Source organism: Danio aesculapii, chromosome 8 (assembly GCF_903798145.1).
Source record: "Danio aesculapii chromosome 8, fDanAes4.1, whole genome shotgun sequence".
Taxonomy (NCBI): domain Eukaryota; kingdom Metazoa; phylum Chordata; class Actinopteri; order Cypriniformes; family Danionidae; genus Danio; species Danio aesculapii.
The window spans coordinates 3,474,493-3,490,557 of record NC_079442.1 but is presented as its reverse complement, the minus strand read 5'-3'; the positions used below and the strand labels follow the sequence as shown (position 1 = coordinate 3,490,557).

The following is a 16,065-nucleotide window of genomic DNA, read 5'->3' as shown; positions in this document are numbered from 1 at the left end:
TTTTGCAATTTTTGTTTTTCGTAAATCCACCAGAGGCCGCTGTGTGCGCTTTTTGAGGTCTCAAATTTTTCTTACGAGTGCCATTCGCACCTGCTGTTCTCATGTAAATCCACCAGAGGCTGCTGTCGACTGACTGAATGACTGACCAATCGACCCACCCTCCTCCTTCCCTGAACCTAACCAATAGTGTTATCAAAAGCACCGATTGACCCACTCACCAACTTTTCTAAACCAAACCGACAGTTTTCAAAAACAATCCAGAAAAAGAAAAGCCCTCGTCTGATTTTTACTACGTTTTCAGATTTACTTGTTTATTATATTTTTTGGCTTTTGTTTTTGTCTTACCTGCTTTCTGGAACCGTTCTTCGCTGAACTCGAACCTCGTCATCGTGGTTAGACTCCTCTCTGCGTCCAAATCCGCTAACATACATGCCAGGCTAACTGGACAAATTGGTAATAGCGTGAAAGCCGTCCATATAGGGGTAAGTGGTCAGCTGGTAAGCACGAAAAGGAACGCCGTCATATCCCGTAGCATTCATTTTAAAGAAGAAATGCAGCCATACGTACTTCTGGCTACATAACTTGCAATCTCCAGAAATTAATATAGGGCTACGATTTCAGATTGAGCCTATGTTGGAAATTAGAGATCTGAAAAAGTGTACACAGCGGCCTCTGGTGGATTCGCAAAAACTGCAACCTACAACCTACCTCCTGGGACATATTTGATGCTCTCCAGAAATGTATATAGGGGTACGTAATCAGAATAAGCCTGGGTTGGAAAGTATGATTTTAAACCCTTTTGAATTACGAGGACATAATGCATGTCCTCATAAACCACATTAACATTGTAATACCTAGGTCATACCCTTGTCATTATATTAAAACACAAACACACACACACACACACACACACACACACACACACACACGTCTGGCAGTTTAAAATCGCCCGTTAAGCAAAGAAAAAGAAACAATCAATAGTTTAAACCAAACAAACAGCTGTGATAAGCCATTTCCTTGAAAACATAATTACGCATGGCAAATGTGTTATTCACATTGCTTAATACTTTCACTACACAGACAAAAACCATTACTGCCTGTTTGCTAATGCATCCCAGAAAAAAAAAAAGCTTTCAATGTACGTAATCTATCTATCGCAATGCCGTGGAATTCCATCATCCTGAGTGTAATGTGTGTGTGGCGTCCGCTCGTATCACCTCAGCGCGCTTCAGTTGCCCTTATAGCCCCATTCCATCTGAGCTGACAAAAAAAGCTGATCGATGTGTTGTCACGGTAACAGGCCTACAGCAGTCCCCATAGCAACTTCAGCACGCGGATGAGCGTGTGCGTGTCTCACGCCTATCACCCGCGGCCCCGCTGGATGCTGACGCTGCGCTCGTGCGATGGCAGCCGACGCTGGATTGCAGAGTTCGAGTTTTACGTGGCTTCGGCGGAGCAGCAGCGCAGCAGGCGAGTGTGTGTGTGTGTGCTGAAGACTGATGAGCCGTGACTGATTGAAATCATTTTTATTGCCTCTTCACTGTGCAACATTTAACCCTGTGTGTGTCTGAGTTTGACATCAGGATGTCTGAAAGTGAGCTGGAAATTGATGTGCTGTTTGTGTCAGGAAGCTGTATTTTATGGAGCCAGATCAGTCTCAAAAATAATACAACTCCAAATCAGAATAAGTTAGGACAGTATGGAAAATGCAAATAAAAAGAGGAAGTAGTGATTTAGATATTTACTTTGACTTGTATTTCATTGCAGCTGGTTTTTGTCCGGTCAACTTCATTTCATTTGTAAATATACATCCTTTCCTGTCATTCAGACCTGCAACCTTCCAAAAAAGTTGCGACAGGAGCAATTTAGGGCAGGTAAATTGGTTAAATAATGATGTGATTTGAAACTGGTGATGTCAGTTATGTGCAGTGGTGGAGAGAGTACTGAAAAAATCATACTCAAGTAAAAGTACTATTACTTGGCTAAAAATGTAGTGTGAGTAGAGTAAAAGTATCTGCTGTAAATGTTACTCTGAGTATGAGTATAAAAGTAGACTTTTCAAAAGTACTCAAGAGTAGTAGTGCGTATTACACTGTAAAAAAGCTGATGCATTTACAATTGAAGTCAGAATTATTAGCTCCCCTTTGAATGTTTTCTTATTTTTTAAATATTTCCCAAATGATGTTTAACAGAGGAAATTTTCACAGTATGTCTGATAATATTTTTTCTTCTGGAGTAAGTCTTATTTGTTTTATTCCGGCTAGAATAAAAGCTGTTTTAAATTTTTTAAAAACCATTTTAAGGTCAAAATTAAGGTCCCTTTAAGCCAGGGGTGGGCAAACTCTGTCCTGGAGGGCCGGTGTCCTGCATAGTTTAGCTTCAACTCTAATCAAACACACCTGAACATGCTAATCAGTGTCTTCAAGATCACTAATTATCTATAAGCAGGTGTGTTTGATCACAGTTGGAGCTAAACTGTGCAGGACACCGGCCCTCCAGGGCCGAGTTTGCCCACCCCTGCTTTAAGCTATATATTTTTTCAAAAGTTCACAGAACAAACTATCGTTATACAATAACTTGCCTAATTACAGTAACTTGCCCAGTTAACCTAATTAACCTAGTTAAGTCTTTAAATGTCACTTTAAGCTGAATACTAGTGTCTTGAAAAAAAATCTAGTAAAGTATTATTTACTGTCATCACGGCAAAGATAAAATAAAGCAGTTATTAGAAATGAGTTATTAAAACTATTATGATTAGAAATGTGTTGAAAAAATCTCTCCGTTAAACAGAAATATGGGAAAAAAATAAACAGGAGGGCTAATAATTCTGACTTCAACTGTATATGTCATTTGTGGATGTGTGTAAACGTAACATTCTGTAGTGTATTTAGTTATAACCCAGCAGACACACAACATCATAAGATATTAATATTATGTTAGATTTTGGTTGTGATGTCAGGTGACCAAAATTCAATGTCTAGCCAGTGTCTAAGGACAACGTTATTCTGATGTCCAATAACGACGTCAAATGACGTTGATGATTGTTTGATTTTAGGTTGTTTTGGAAAGTGATTAAAATCCAATGTCGAGCCAACATATTAAACCAACGTTATATTGACGTAAAATGCTGACATTTATTCATCAGGTACGGTAACGTCCACACATCGTCAAACTGGAACATCATTAAACATTGATATTTGGTTGATTTTTAGGTTGGACATTTGATATTGTCGTCGGCCTGAGGTTAGATTTTGACATCAACCCCATTTTCATTTCAAAACAAAATGCAACGTCCCTACAGCATTGGGCCACAACATCAATCTGACGTCATGTTTGCTGCAATTCTAAAGCGCCCATGTCTTGAGGTAGTTCATTATGATGTGATTTACCTTCTATGTGCGATTTGATTAGACAGAAATCACAGCACTGATTTTTCTAAACTCAATAGACAAGAAAAAATAAAGTAGTGACTGCAGGTTGAAGGACAGTAGTGGAGTAAAAGTACCAATACTACACTAAAAATGTACTCAAGGGAAAGTAAAAGTACACATTTATAAACTACTCAGTAAACTACAATTCCTGAGAAAAACTGCTCAATTACAGTAGTTTGAGTATTTGAAATTTGATACTTTACACCACTGGTTATGTGTGATTATGTAATTGCAATTATGATTTGGTACAAAAGCAGCATCCAAGAAAGGTCTAGTCCTTTAGAAGCAAAGATGGGCCGAGGATCACCAGTTTGCAAACAAATATGTGAGAAAATGATTGAAATGTTAAAAAACAATGTTCCTCAAAGAAGGAAAAAGACGACATTTGTATATTTCACCTTCAACAGTGCAGAACATCATTAAAAGATTCAAGGAATCTGGAGGAATTTCAGTGCATAAAGGACAAGAGCGCAAGCCTAAGCTGAACAACCGTGATCTCCAATCCCTCACTGCATCAATAATCCTCATTCATCTATAAGAGATATCACCACATGGGCTCAGGACCACTTTGGCAAACCTTTGTCGAGTACCACAATATGTAGTTACATCCACAAATGCCAGTGAAATCTGCACTGTGCCAAAAGGAAGCCCTATGCTAACAGTGTCCAGAAGCGATATCGACTTCTTTGGGCTCGGAGGCATCTGGGATGGACATCGCATGTGTACTGTGGTCAGATGAATCAGTATTCAGGTATTTTGGGCGAGAAATGAACCCCATGTGCTCCGGACCTAAGAAGGAAAGGATCCTCCAGACTGTGATCAGCAACAAGTCCAAAATCCAGGAACTGTCATAGTATTGTGTTGTGTTATTTCCCTTGGCAAAGGTAACTTGCACTTCTGTGATGGCACCATTAATGCTGAAAAGTATGGTTTTGGAGCACAACATGCTGCCTTCGTTTCCAGGGACACCCATGCTTTTTTTCAGCAAGACAATTCTAAATGACATTCTGCACACATTACAAAGTGCTGACTGCGGAGGAAGACGATACAGGTACTTGACTGGCCTGTCTGCAGTCCCGACCTGTCTCCAATAGAGAATGTGTGGCGCATTTTAAAGCGTAAAATGCAACAACCAAGACCCCATACTGTTGCCCACCTTAAGACTTGTTTGCAGGAAGAATGGGCCAAAATTACACCTGAAACCCTTCATCACATGGTGTCTTCAGTCCCTAAATGTATTTTAAGTGTTGTGAAAAGCAATGGCAACATTACAAAGTGCTAAATGCTTTACTGTTCAAACTTGTTTGAACCAAAATTGGGATATGTCTTTATTTTGAAAGATAATCATGAGGAACACATTAAATTATGTTCGTTGTATTGTCTGCAATGAAGTCAAATACATTTAGAAATGATTACTTTCTTTTTTATTTGTTTATTTATTTATTTGTTTCCATACTGTCCAACTTTTTCTGACTTGGGGTTGTACATTTCCGAAATTCAATTCATACACACATGGCACAATGTCCACAGTTCATAAATACGACACAATTCGTGAATCCACAAGTAAAAATTATAAATATCTTCACCAAATTAATTGGGTTTGTGTATTTACGAATCATATTTTGCATTTATGAATTGGATTTGTATATTTATGCGTTGTGTTTTGAACTTACGGATTGGATTTTGTAAATGTGAGTTGCAATGTGGATGTGTAAATTATATTTAGTAAATGTAATATTTTTGAGCCTGACTCGCTCCATAGTATTTTGTGGAGCACACGATCAGTCCGTATCCCAGTCATGTGTGTGAAGGATTTACACTCAAACCAAATCAGTGTTATTGCCTGACCCTAACAACACACACATACACATTGATATTGGTGGATTATGAGAACTCTCCATAGGCGTAATGCATTTTATACTGTAAAAGCGACTTATTCTATGGCCTTACCCTACTCCTACCCCTAAACCCAACCATCACACACTCAAAAAATGACATTTGCTGCTTTGTTCAATCTACTCAAACAACACAATTCTTGATTTTATTTTAGGGGAACAACTTAATTGTTTTATGTTTGTCTGTGTTTGTGTCAGGAAGCTGTATTTTGCGCAGCACACGATCAGTCCGTATCCCAGTCGTGTGTGTGAAGGGCCGCCGGGGTGTGTGTTCAGCTCTGGACCTGATGGACCCACTCAGGGCAGTTTCTATGCACCACTTCCTGCTGGTATATCCTTTTTTTTTTAAAGCTATTTGAAGTTATACACTACCTGACAAAAGTCTTGTCGTCGATCCTAGTTGTAAGAGCAATAAATAATAACTTGACTTCTAGTTGATCATTTGGAAAAGTGGCAGAAGGATTTATCTGATGGATCATCTGTTGAACTGCATCCCAATCATCACAAATACTGCAGAGAAACTAGTGGAATCCGCATGGACCTCATAGAAATCAGTCAATTTTGGTGAAGGAAAAATCATGGTTTGGGGTTATGTTCAGTATGGGGGCATCTGAGAGATCTGCAGAGTGGATGGCAACATCAACAGCCTGAGGTATCAAGACGTTTGTGCTGCCAATTACATTACAAACCACAGGAGAGGGCAAATTCTCCAGCAGGATAGCGCTCCTTCTCATACTTCAGCCTCCACATCAAAGCTCCTGAAAGCAAAGAAGGTCAAGGTGCTCCAGGATTGGCCCGCCCAGTCACCAGACATGAACATTATTGAGCTTGTCTGGGGTAAAATGGAGGAGGCGTTGAAGATGAATCTAAAGAATCTTGATGAACTCTGGGAGTCCTGCAAGAACGCTTTCTTTGCCATTCCAGATGACTTTATTAATCAGTGATTTGAGTCATTGCAGAGATGTATGGATAGTACTTGATAGATGAGGAAGAGCCCATAATGATAAGCTTACAGGGGAACAGGAGTTTACGGAAGAAGAGCCTATTGAGGATTTTAAGGAAGATAAGCCTCATTGAGGAGTCAGCTATTTACTAATAGAGTCCATGGTTGAGGTCATGGAAAGAGACCACAAAGAAGCTAGTGAAAAAGAAGAGAGACCATGAAGCAAATAGAACAGAGGAGCTAGTGGAAACAGGACCGTATAAGAGCTTGTAAAGAAAAAGACCATGGACAAGCCAAGTGAAGAGCCTATAGTGTATATGACAGAGAGAGAAGCCATTTTGGAGTCTTTCTAGATCAGGGGTGGGCAAGCTCAGTCCTGGAGTGTTGGTGTCCTGCAGAGTTTTGCTCCAACAGCAATCAACCACACCTGAACATGCTGTGCAGTGTCTTCAAGATCACCAGAAGGCTATAGGTAGGTGTGTTTGATTATGTTTGAAGGTGCAGTAAACACCAACACCGACCCTCCAGGACAGAGTTTGCCCTACCCCTATTCTAGATGATTAGGCTGGGCAGAACTGGGAGAAAACAAAATGGAGCCAGGGGGTTGCTTATTTTTCACAAGGGCCAACTCATGAGGGACTTTTATGTAACTGAAGTTTGATTTTCAGAGATTCGTTTATAAATTGTGTGGGCAACAGGTAGCTGGCGACTGGTAGATGGCGACTTTTTCCACATTTTTTCACATCCACAGTTTTTTTCTCTCTGATAAGTATCTTCTCCTGTATATCTGCTCAGCTCCTCCCCACGTCAAGATCTCCAGGACATCCGGCTTTAACCCCTGCAATGGAGGTAAATGTGGGAAACCAGCAGTGCGCCCTCTAGTGGACACCGGAGCCATGGTGTTTGTGGTGTTCGGCATACTGGGGGTGAACCGCACTCAACGCTCAGACAACCATGTTATTGGAGACCTGGTGAGAAGCAATATAACCCTTTAAACTGAGTGCAGAAAGTAAATATGTAAATATATTTGGGAATAATCATAATCAACATAATCAAACTTTGCCGAAAAAAATTATGTATACAATTTAGTACATGCCTACTATTGTCTGATTTCTATTTTGTACTGTAATTTTAGCATATACTGTCAAATATATATTTAGTATAACTGTAAAAACAGCAGGGGTGTCAAATTTAATTGTTTCTTCAATGCACCGCAATGCAGACACGGACAATTCGGTAACGGTTTAGTAATAGATCATAATTGGTTATCTTAAATGCGCATATGTCTTTTGATTCTGGAGGTCATTAATATTAAAGTAACACTAATACTGAAATGATTAAGGTGTTTTAGAATGACCAAAACAACATTTCAGATGGTTTACAGTGTGCTCAGCCTGCTGGTTTGGCCATTCACACACATTTTTATCATCACATGATCTCTTACAGTTGAAATCAGAATTATTAAACCCCCTTTTATTTATTATTATTTTTTTTATATTTCCCAAATGATGTTTAACAGAGCTATTTTTTTCTGAGGTGGTACTTTAAGATTTAAGAAACACTTGCATATAACTATGGCATTTTATTGGGAGCTATTAAGTAATATTCATTTGTATTATGTTGCATTATTTATTGATACACATTCCTTGCTGTTCTTTTATATAGATCTCACCTATTTACTTAAGACTGCTTTAAGACATCAGAATTGCGTCTTTTTTTTGGTCATATGAATATCAGCAACTGCACCAAGTTGCAGATTTTTGCTCTGGGAAAAATTGAGTGTTTTTCCTTCCAAGATATGAGCTGTGTATTCTTACTATACTGTATTTGTACATAAAAGCCTGATGTATTAAATATGTTATTCAACAACAGCAGCAACAAAAAATATGAAAAATACATATTTATTTTGATTATTTCATATTTGAAAGATTTAACTGACCATTATTATTATTATTATTATTATTATTATTATTATTTCTCTTTTCGGCTTAGTCGCCACAGCGGAATGAACCGCCAACTTATCCAGCACATGTTCATCCATGCCAACTGACCCAGCCGAGGTTCGAACCAGCGACCTTCTTGCTGTGAGGCGACAGCTTTACCTACTGCGCCACTGCGTCGCCTATTGTTAATATTATTATTATTATTATTACTATTGTTGTTGTTGTTGTCATTATTATTATTATTATTATTATTATTATCATCATAATTATTATTATTATTATTATTATTATTATTATTGTAACTAATATTATTGTTGTTATTATTATTATTATTGTTATTATTATTATTATTATTATTATTATTATTATTGTAACTAATATTATTGTTGTTATTATTATTATTATTGTTGTTATTATTATTATTATTATTATTATTGTAACTAATATTATTGTTGTTATTATTATTATTATTATTATTATTATTATTATTATTATTATTATTATTATTATTATTATTATTGTTACTAATATTATTATTGTTATTATTATTATTATTATTATTATTATTATTATTATTGTTATTATTATTATTATTATTATTATTATTATTATTATTGTAACTAATATTATTATTATTATTATAATTATTGTAACTAATATTATTGTTGTTATTATTATTATTATTATTATTATTATTATTATTATTATTGTTGTTGTTGTTACTAATATTATTATTGTTATTATTATTATCATCATCATCATCATTATTATTATTATTATTATTATTGTAACTAATATTATTGTTGTTATTATTATTATTATTATTATTATTATTGTTACTAATATTATTATTGTTATTATTATTATTATTATTATTATTATTATTTCTATTATTGTTATTATTATTATTATTATTATTATTATTATTATTGTTACTAATATTATTATTGTTATTATTATTATTATTGTTATTATTATTATTATTATTATTGTTGTAACTAATATTATTATTATTATTATTATTATTATTGTAACTAATATTATTGTTATTATTATTATTATTATTATTATTATTATTATTATTATTATTATTATTATTGTTATTATTATTGTTATTATTATTATTATTATTATTATTATTATTGTTGTTACTAATATTATTGTTGTTGTTATTATTATTGTTATTAATATTATTATTATTAATAATAATAATAATAATAAAAAAAAAACAATATTATTATTTTGGTCACACTTTACAATATGGTTTTATTAGTTAAGGTATTTTCTACCATGCTAACTAATTATGAACAATGCAGCATTTATTAATCATAGTTCAACATTTACAGTTGCAATGAGAATTATTAGCCCCCCTTCTGAGCCCCCCTTTGGCTAATAATTCAGGGGTGCTAATAATTCTGATTGCAACTGTACTAATGTGTTATCAACATCTAAAATTATACTAGTCTAAATTAGTAAATGCACCACGAGCTAACATGAACTAACAACTGATTTTTATTAACTAACATGAACAAATACTGTAATAAATGTATTGTTCATTGTTTGTTCATGTTAGTAAATGCAATAACTAATCCAACTTCATTGTAAAGTGTTACCGTTATTTCATATGCCTGGTTGTACATGGATATTTATTCATCGTTTTACCCTCCTCTTTCAAACGTGTAGTATTGAACAGAAAAGGCCTGATTTTGATGCGCATCCAATCTGTGCACTGTACATTGATTGTTTTCCTTTGAAGCTGATTTATGAATTTTTAATGCAATGATTTGTTGACGTTCCTCCCCCTCAAAGGGCAATGTGATCTATGACCCAGACTTTGATGTTTTTAATGAGATCGGCCACTTGTGCAAGCTGTGCAAAGTCATCAGTGCCAACACCAACCTGGTGAAACCTGGTGGAGCTCAGTGTTTGCCGTCAGGTGAGAAAGAATCAATCATTCATTCATTTATTCATTTTCCTTTAGCTTAGTCTCTTATTTATTAGCCACAGCGGAATGAACCACCAACTACTCTTGCATATGTTTTTTGCAGCAGATGCCCTTCCAGCCGCAACCCAGTACTGGGAAACACACTCACATTCACACACACACTCATACACTATGGCCAGTTTTGTTTACTCCATTCCCCTGTAGCGCATGTGTTTGGACTGTGGGGGAAACCGGAGCACCCACTGAGTCTCTGAGCATTTAGCACTTTGTAATGTTGCCATTCCTTTTCACAACACTTAAAAATAGGTGTAGGGACTGAAGACACAAGTATTTCAGGTGTAATGTTGTCCCATTTTTCCTGTAAACAAGTCTTAAGTTGAGCAACAGTTGGGGTCTTCGTTGTCACATTTTCATTTTCAGGTCAGGACTGCAGGCGGACCAGTCAAGTACCTGTATCTTATTCTTCCGCAGCCTGGACTTTGTAATGTGTGCAGAATTTGGTTTTGCAGTGTCTTGCTGTAATGAGCATGAGCATCCCTGAAACCCTGCTAACCACTGAGCCACCGTGCCGCCGCGGAAGAATCAGATACACAATAATAATAATAATAAACATTAATTTTATATAGCGCCTTTAACAGTAGCTTCTCAAGGCACTTTATAGACATATAAAATGTCCAGCAGTAAAAGATACAAAGAAGAATGAATAATAATAATAATAAATAAAAGCCTGTTTAGCTCTTTACAGTTGGTCAGTTTTAGCCTGTCTTGTTTTATCTCTTTCAGGTAACAGCCTCACATCCATTTTGCCCCTACTTCATCCCGAGTGTCACTCTCTCCCTGAGCCCAATCTCTTGCCCGGACAGCTGTCCCATGGTGCGGTGGGCATGCAGGGTGGCAGAGTACACTGGATCTCTATGGCATTTGAATCCGTGAGTTCATTAACACATTGCAATAGTTTAAGAATTTCAATACTTTAAGAATGCGACAGCAATAACAGACCTCAATGTGACATTCTTCAGCATTTTTATACCATGCACTCTCAGAAAGAAAATTGTACAGTGTTGTACCAAAGAAGGTACAAACCCTTGTCACTGGGGCAGTACCTTTTTATGGAACAGAACTGTACCTTAAGACAAAGAAACAAATTTGTACCATTGCAGTTTGTACCTTTAAGGACATGATTTTTACCTTGAGAAACCAAAGTTTCCCACTTTTTCTTAATTTTTTTATTTAATATTTTCCCTAGCATATAAATTTGGGTGTACTCATGTTGGAGTGTTATCCTAAATTATTTTGTTAGATTAGCTCCAGATTTAGCTTCAGTACTGACTTATCTAATATTGTATATATAGACATATATATATATATATATATATACAGTATATACAGTGTTTCCTCTAGGATTTTTTTCCAGCTGTGGCGGCAGGCCTTTTTTACACAGATCTACCAACTACCTGTGCCGTTATTTCAATGACAAATATCGTGAGTGCAGTATTAGATTAGATTAGATTAGATTAGATTAGATTAGATTCAACTTTATTGTCATTACACATGTACAAGTACAAGGCAACGAAATGCAGTTTAGGTCCAACCAGCAGTGCAATAGCAGCAAGTGCAGGATACAGCTATAAGTTATAAAGTGCAGTTATAGAAAAACTATGGTGATATTTACAGATGGATGTACTATGAACATTATATACAGGTTGTATTAGCTATGAACAGATTTACAATAAATGAATATATGTACAGGATACTATTAATAATCAGGAGTGGCAGATAGATAAACATAATTACAAATGTCCATGTGCAGTGGGTATGTCCAGTTCAAATAAGTGAATCAGTGCAATTGATTGAAATTACAAGTCGAGATCGCATTTATGTAATAGCCTACGAGCATGCGGATCTCTTTGCTTGCGCGCCGATTTCCTCAGCTTGTGCGCGAAACTTCTTGCACGCCCCCTCAAATATACGCTGCTTGTGCGCTCTCAAATAAACGGTGCTGAAACGCTGCTAAACGCTGCAATTTAGTGTGTTTATGTAACAAATATGTCTCCAACATTTATTAGATTTGCGAGGAATATTTATGAATGTCTCCAATAGACCTACAGAGCGGCATCCTCAAGTAAAGTGTTTGTCGTGTTTGCTGGCTTCACGCATCACGCACCTATCAGTCAGTCAGCACGTAACCTTAAATGGTTAAACAAATAACGCACAGCACTACTACGGTTAAGGAAAAGTTCACACTGTTAAAATACGCTTTGGTGCGATTATAACCCGCTATTTAAAAAACACGAAGGAATGCTTTAAATGAGACGCTGTAAAGTAGCCGTGGCGGGATCAATTTTAGCATGGGGGAATTATGGAAGAATGAATGTAGAGGAAACCATGTATTTTGGCGGTTGGGGGAGAACGCGGATGCACAAATATAATATTGTAAAGCTTCCTTTAGAAAATATTAATCTGAATGACAGATTTGTGAGGAGTATACTCATATATGTGAAGCTGCAGAGATTCAGAAAGGGGCTCATTAATATTTACAACCATTCTAAATATGGTCAAAACTGAGTTTTCTTTATAGGGGGTAATTCCTGTGGTTATAAATGAGCATATAAAGACATTTCTGGAGAATATTTGAACTTCTTGAAGCGTTATCCTAAGTTATTTTGTTAGATTAGCTCCAGATTTGGCTTCAGTACTGATTAATCTAATGTGTATGCACAAATATAATATTGTAAAGCTTCCTATTGAAAATATTCATCTACATGAGAGATTTGAGAGGGGTGTACTCATATACAGTTGAAGTCAGAATTATTAGCCCCCCTTTGATTTTTTTTTTCTTCTTTTTAACAGAGCAAGGAAATTTTCACAGTATGTCTGATAATATTTTTTCTTCTGGAGAAAGTCTTATTTGTTTTATTTCGGCTAGAATAAAAGCAGTTTTAAATTTTTAAACACTATTTTAAGGACAAAATTATTAGCCCCTTCAAGCAAATTTTTTTTCCAACCCAGGCTCATTCTGAGAACGTAGTCCTGGGGACGTTTCTGGAGACCGCGAAATACGTCCCGGGAGGTACATATTTTTGCAGTTTTTGTTTTCGCGAGTCCGCGAGAGGCCGCTGTGCGCGCTTTTTCACGCACCGTTCTCGCGTAAACCCGCTAGAGGCCGCTGTCGAACGACCTTCCGCCTGTCTGCCTGGATGACAGAATGATTGACCGTGCGACCGGCCAATCGGCGGGCTGACCCACCCTCCTCCGTCCCTTAAACCCAACCAACGACGATTCACAAAAGCCGTCCAGAAAAAGAAAAGCCCTCATCTGATTTTTACCACGTTTTCAGATTTTGACTACATTCTCACCCTGTAATGAACTTGTTCGCTTTATTTTTTGGATTTTGTTTTTGTTTTCTTACCTGATTTCTGGAACCGCTCTTCCCCGGACTCGAACCCGGTCGTCGTCGTCGTCGTGGTCAGCCCCTCTCTGCGCCTTGAGTCCACCAGAGTACACGAAGAGCTAACCGGACAAACTGGTTGCAGCGGGAAAGCCCTCCACACGGAGGCGAGCGGCCGGCTGGCAAGCGCCGAAGGGAACGGCGTCACACCGCCCCGCAGCGTTTGCTCAAAAAAATGAAATGCAGCCGTATGTACCCCCGGCTACGTATTTCGCGGTCTCCAGAAACGTCCCCGGGACTACGTTCTCAGAATGAGCCTGGGTTGTTTTTTTCGATAGTCTACAGAACAAATCATCGCTATACAATAACTTGCCTAATTCCCCTAACCTGCCTAGTAAACCTAATTAACCTAGTTAAGCCATTAAATAAACAGGGGGGCTTATAATTTAGGGGTGGGGGGGGCTAATAATTATGACTTCAACTGTATGTGGAGCACTGTATGTCTAATCCATCACAAGGTGTGCATTAGCTTCTAATAATAACATCTACTCGTTATTTATGCACTTTTATTTTCAGACCACCTACAAAGGGAAGTCTTCGTTTCAAACTCACGCTGACTTCCTCCAATGGGAGAGTTTCCTGCAGAAGCAGCTCGCGTCACTTCCTGCGTCGTCCGCCTTGAGAAGAGGCTTCCAGACCTGCCAGCACTGGAAACAGATCTTCATGGAAATTATAGGCAAGAGCACAAAAATAGCCCAGAAAAAAAATGAGCGCTGGTAAAAATGGCTCTGCTTGAATAAATGAGCAATTGAAGCACGATTAGTCTGTGGCTCTGAGTGCTCATTAACCTCACTCTCAGCACATGACAGAAATGAATCTGTAGTCAGACTCACTGAATGTGTGTGTGTTTCTGAAGGTGTAGAGAGCGCCCTCTACAGTCTCTTGCTGTCTCTGGCCATCTGCATCGCTTCGGTCGCTGTGTTTACTGCTCATCCACTTCTGCTACTGCCAATCCTGCTCAGCATTCTGGGTATGACATATTACTGCACACAGAGAGTAATAGTACCGTGTATATATATATATATATATATATATATATATATATATATATATATATATATATATATATATATATATATGTATATATATATATATATATATATATATATATATATATATATATATATATTTATATATATATATATATATATATACATACACTACCGGACAAAAGTCTTGTCGCCTATCCATGTTTTAGGATAACTAAATAATAATTTGACTTCTAGTTGATCATTTGGTATCAGAAGTGGCTTATTTGAAAGGTAAAGGCCTCTAGATTACGCTTATTTGACCTGAATAAAATATTATCATGCCTTGATTTTTAATGATTTCATTAGGACTGTAAGGTCTGACTTTGCTTAGACAAAAGTCTTGTGACTGAACAGAAATAATGTCCAGTATAGAATATGTGGTCATGCTGCAGTGGAAACAGAATGAATATTGTGTCTGACTCCATCATGAGCTTGGAGGACTGCATCCATACATCTCTGAATGACTCAAATCACTGATTAATAAAGTCATCTGGAATGGCAAAGAAAGCGTTCTTGCAGGACTCCCAGAGTTCATCAAGAGTCTTTGGATTCATCTTCAACGCCTCCTCCTTCATCTTACCCCAGACATGCTCAACAATGTTCATGTCTGGAGACTGGGTTGGCCAATCCTGGAGCACCTTCTTTGCTTTCAGGAACTTTGATGTGGAGGCTGAAGTATGAGAAGGAGTGCTATCCTGCTGAAGAATTTGCCCTCTCCTGTGGTTTGTAATGTAATGGGCAGCACAAATGTCTTGATACCTCAGGCTGTTGATGTTGATCATCCACTCTGCAGATCTCTCGCACACCCCACTACTGAATGTAACCCCAAACCATGATCTTTCCTTCACCAAACTTAACTGATTTCTGTGAGAATCTTGGGTCCATGCGGGTTCCAGTAGGTCTTCTGCAGTATTTGTAATGATTGGGATGAATTCAACAGATGATTCAGCAGAAAAATCGACCTTCTGCCACTTTTCCGAATGATCAACTAGAAGTCAAGTTATTATTTGTTGATCTTACAACTGAGATTAGCGACAGGACTTTTGTCAGGTAGCATATACTGTATAGATATGACACTATTTAACAATTAATGAATTAATGGCATTGATAATAATGAGAATTACAACAACAACAATAAAACAAACAAACAACCCCCCAGTGTTTTAATGCAGCTATGCAAGTAGCGCAGTCTCAATGCAAAAACAATTAATAAAATAAAACAGACCTAAAGTGTTTTCATATTACTTTATTATAGTTAATAATGCTTGATTTCAATTCTGTATCAAATATGACCTGGACAAGCTTGAATGAGATTAACTTCTGTTATTTACTGTAAATCTTTACCACCATTTGTCACGGCCAACTAACTTTCATCGAGGACACTTAAATGTCCCTTTGGACGGTGCCATCAGACGCCTGTTTCCTCCAT

The 16,065-nt window shown here is 37.0% G+C and overlaps 1 protein-coding gene across 1 annotated transcript in view; it reads left to right on the top strand.

The window, feature by feature from the left end:
• disp3 (dispatched RND transporter family member 3) overlaps positions 1–16,065 on the top strand; it is a 111,141-nt gene that overhangs the window by 89,270 nt on the left and 5,806 nt on the right. Inside the window, exons 13-19 of the mRNA XM_056463027.1 lie at positions 1,301–1,474; positions 5,529–5,655; positions 7,065–7,240; positions 10,022–10,148; positions 10,941–11,086; positions 14,122–14,281; positions 14,462–14,575. Of these exons, the coding sequence (XP_056319002.1) occupies positions 1,301–1,474; positions 5,529–5,655; positions 7,065–7,240; positions 10,022–10,148; positions 10,941–11,086; positions 14,122–14,281; positions 14,462–14,575 (1,024 nt within the window). The remainder of the gene's footprint in view (positions 1–1,300; positions 1,475–5,528; positions 5,656–7,064; positions 7,241–10,021; positions 10,149–10,940; positions 11,087–14,121; positions 14,282–14,461; positions 14,576–16,065) is intronic.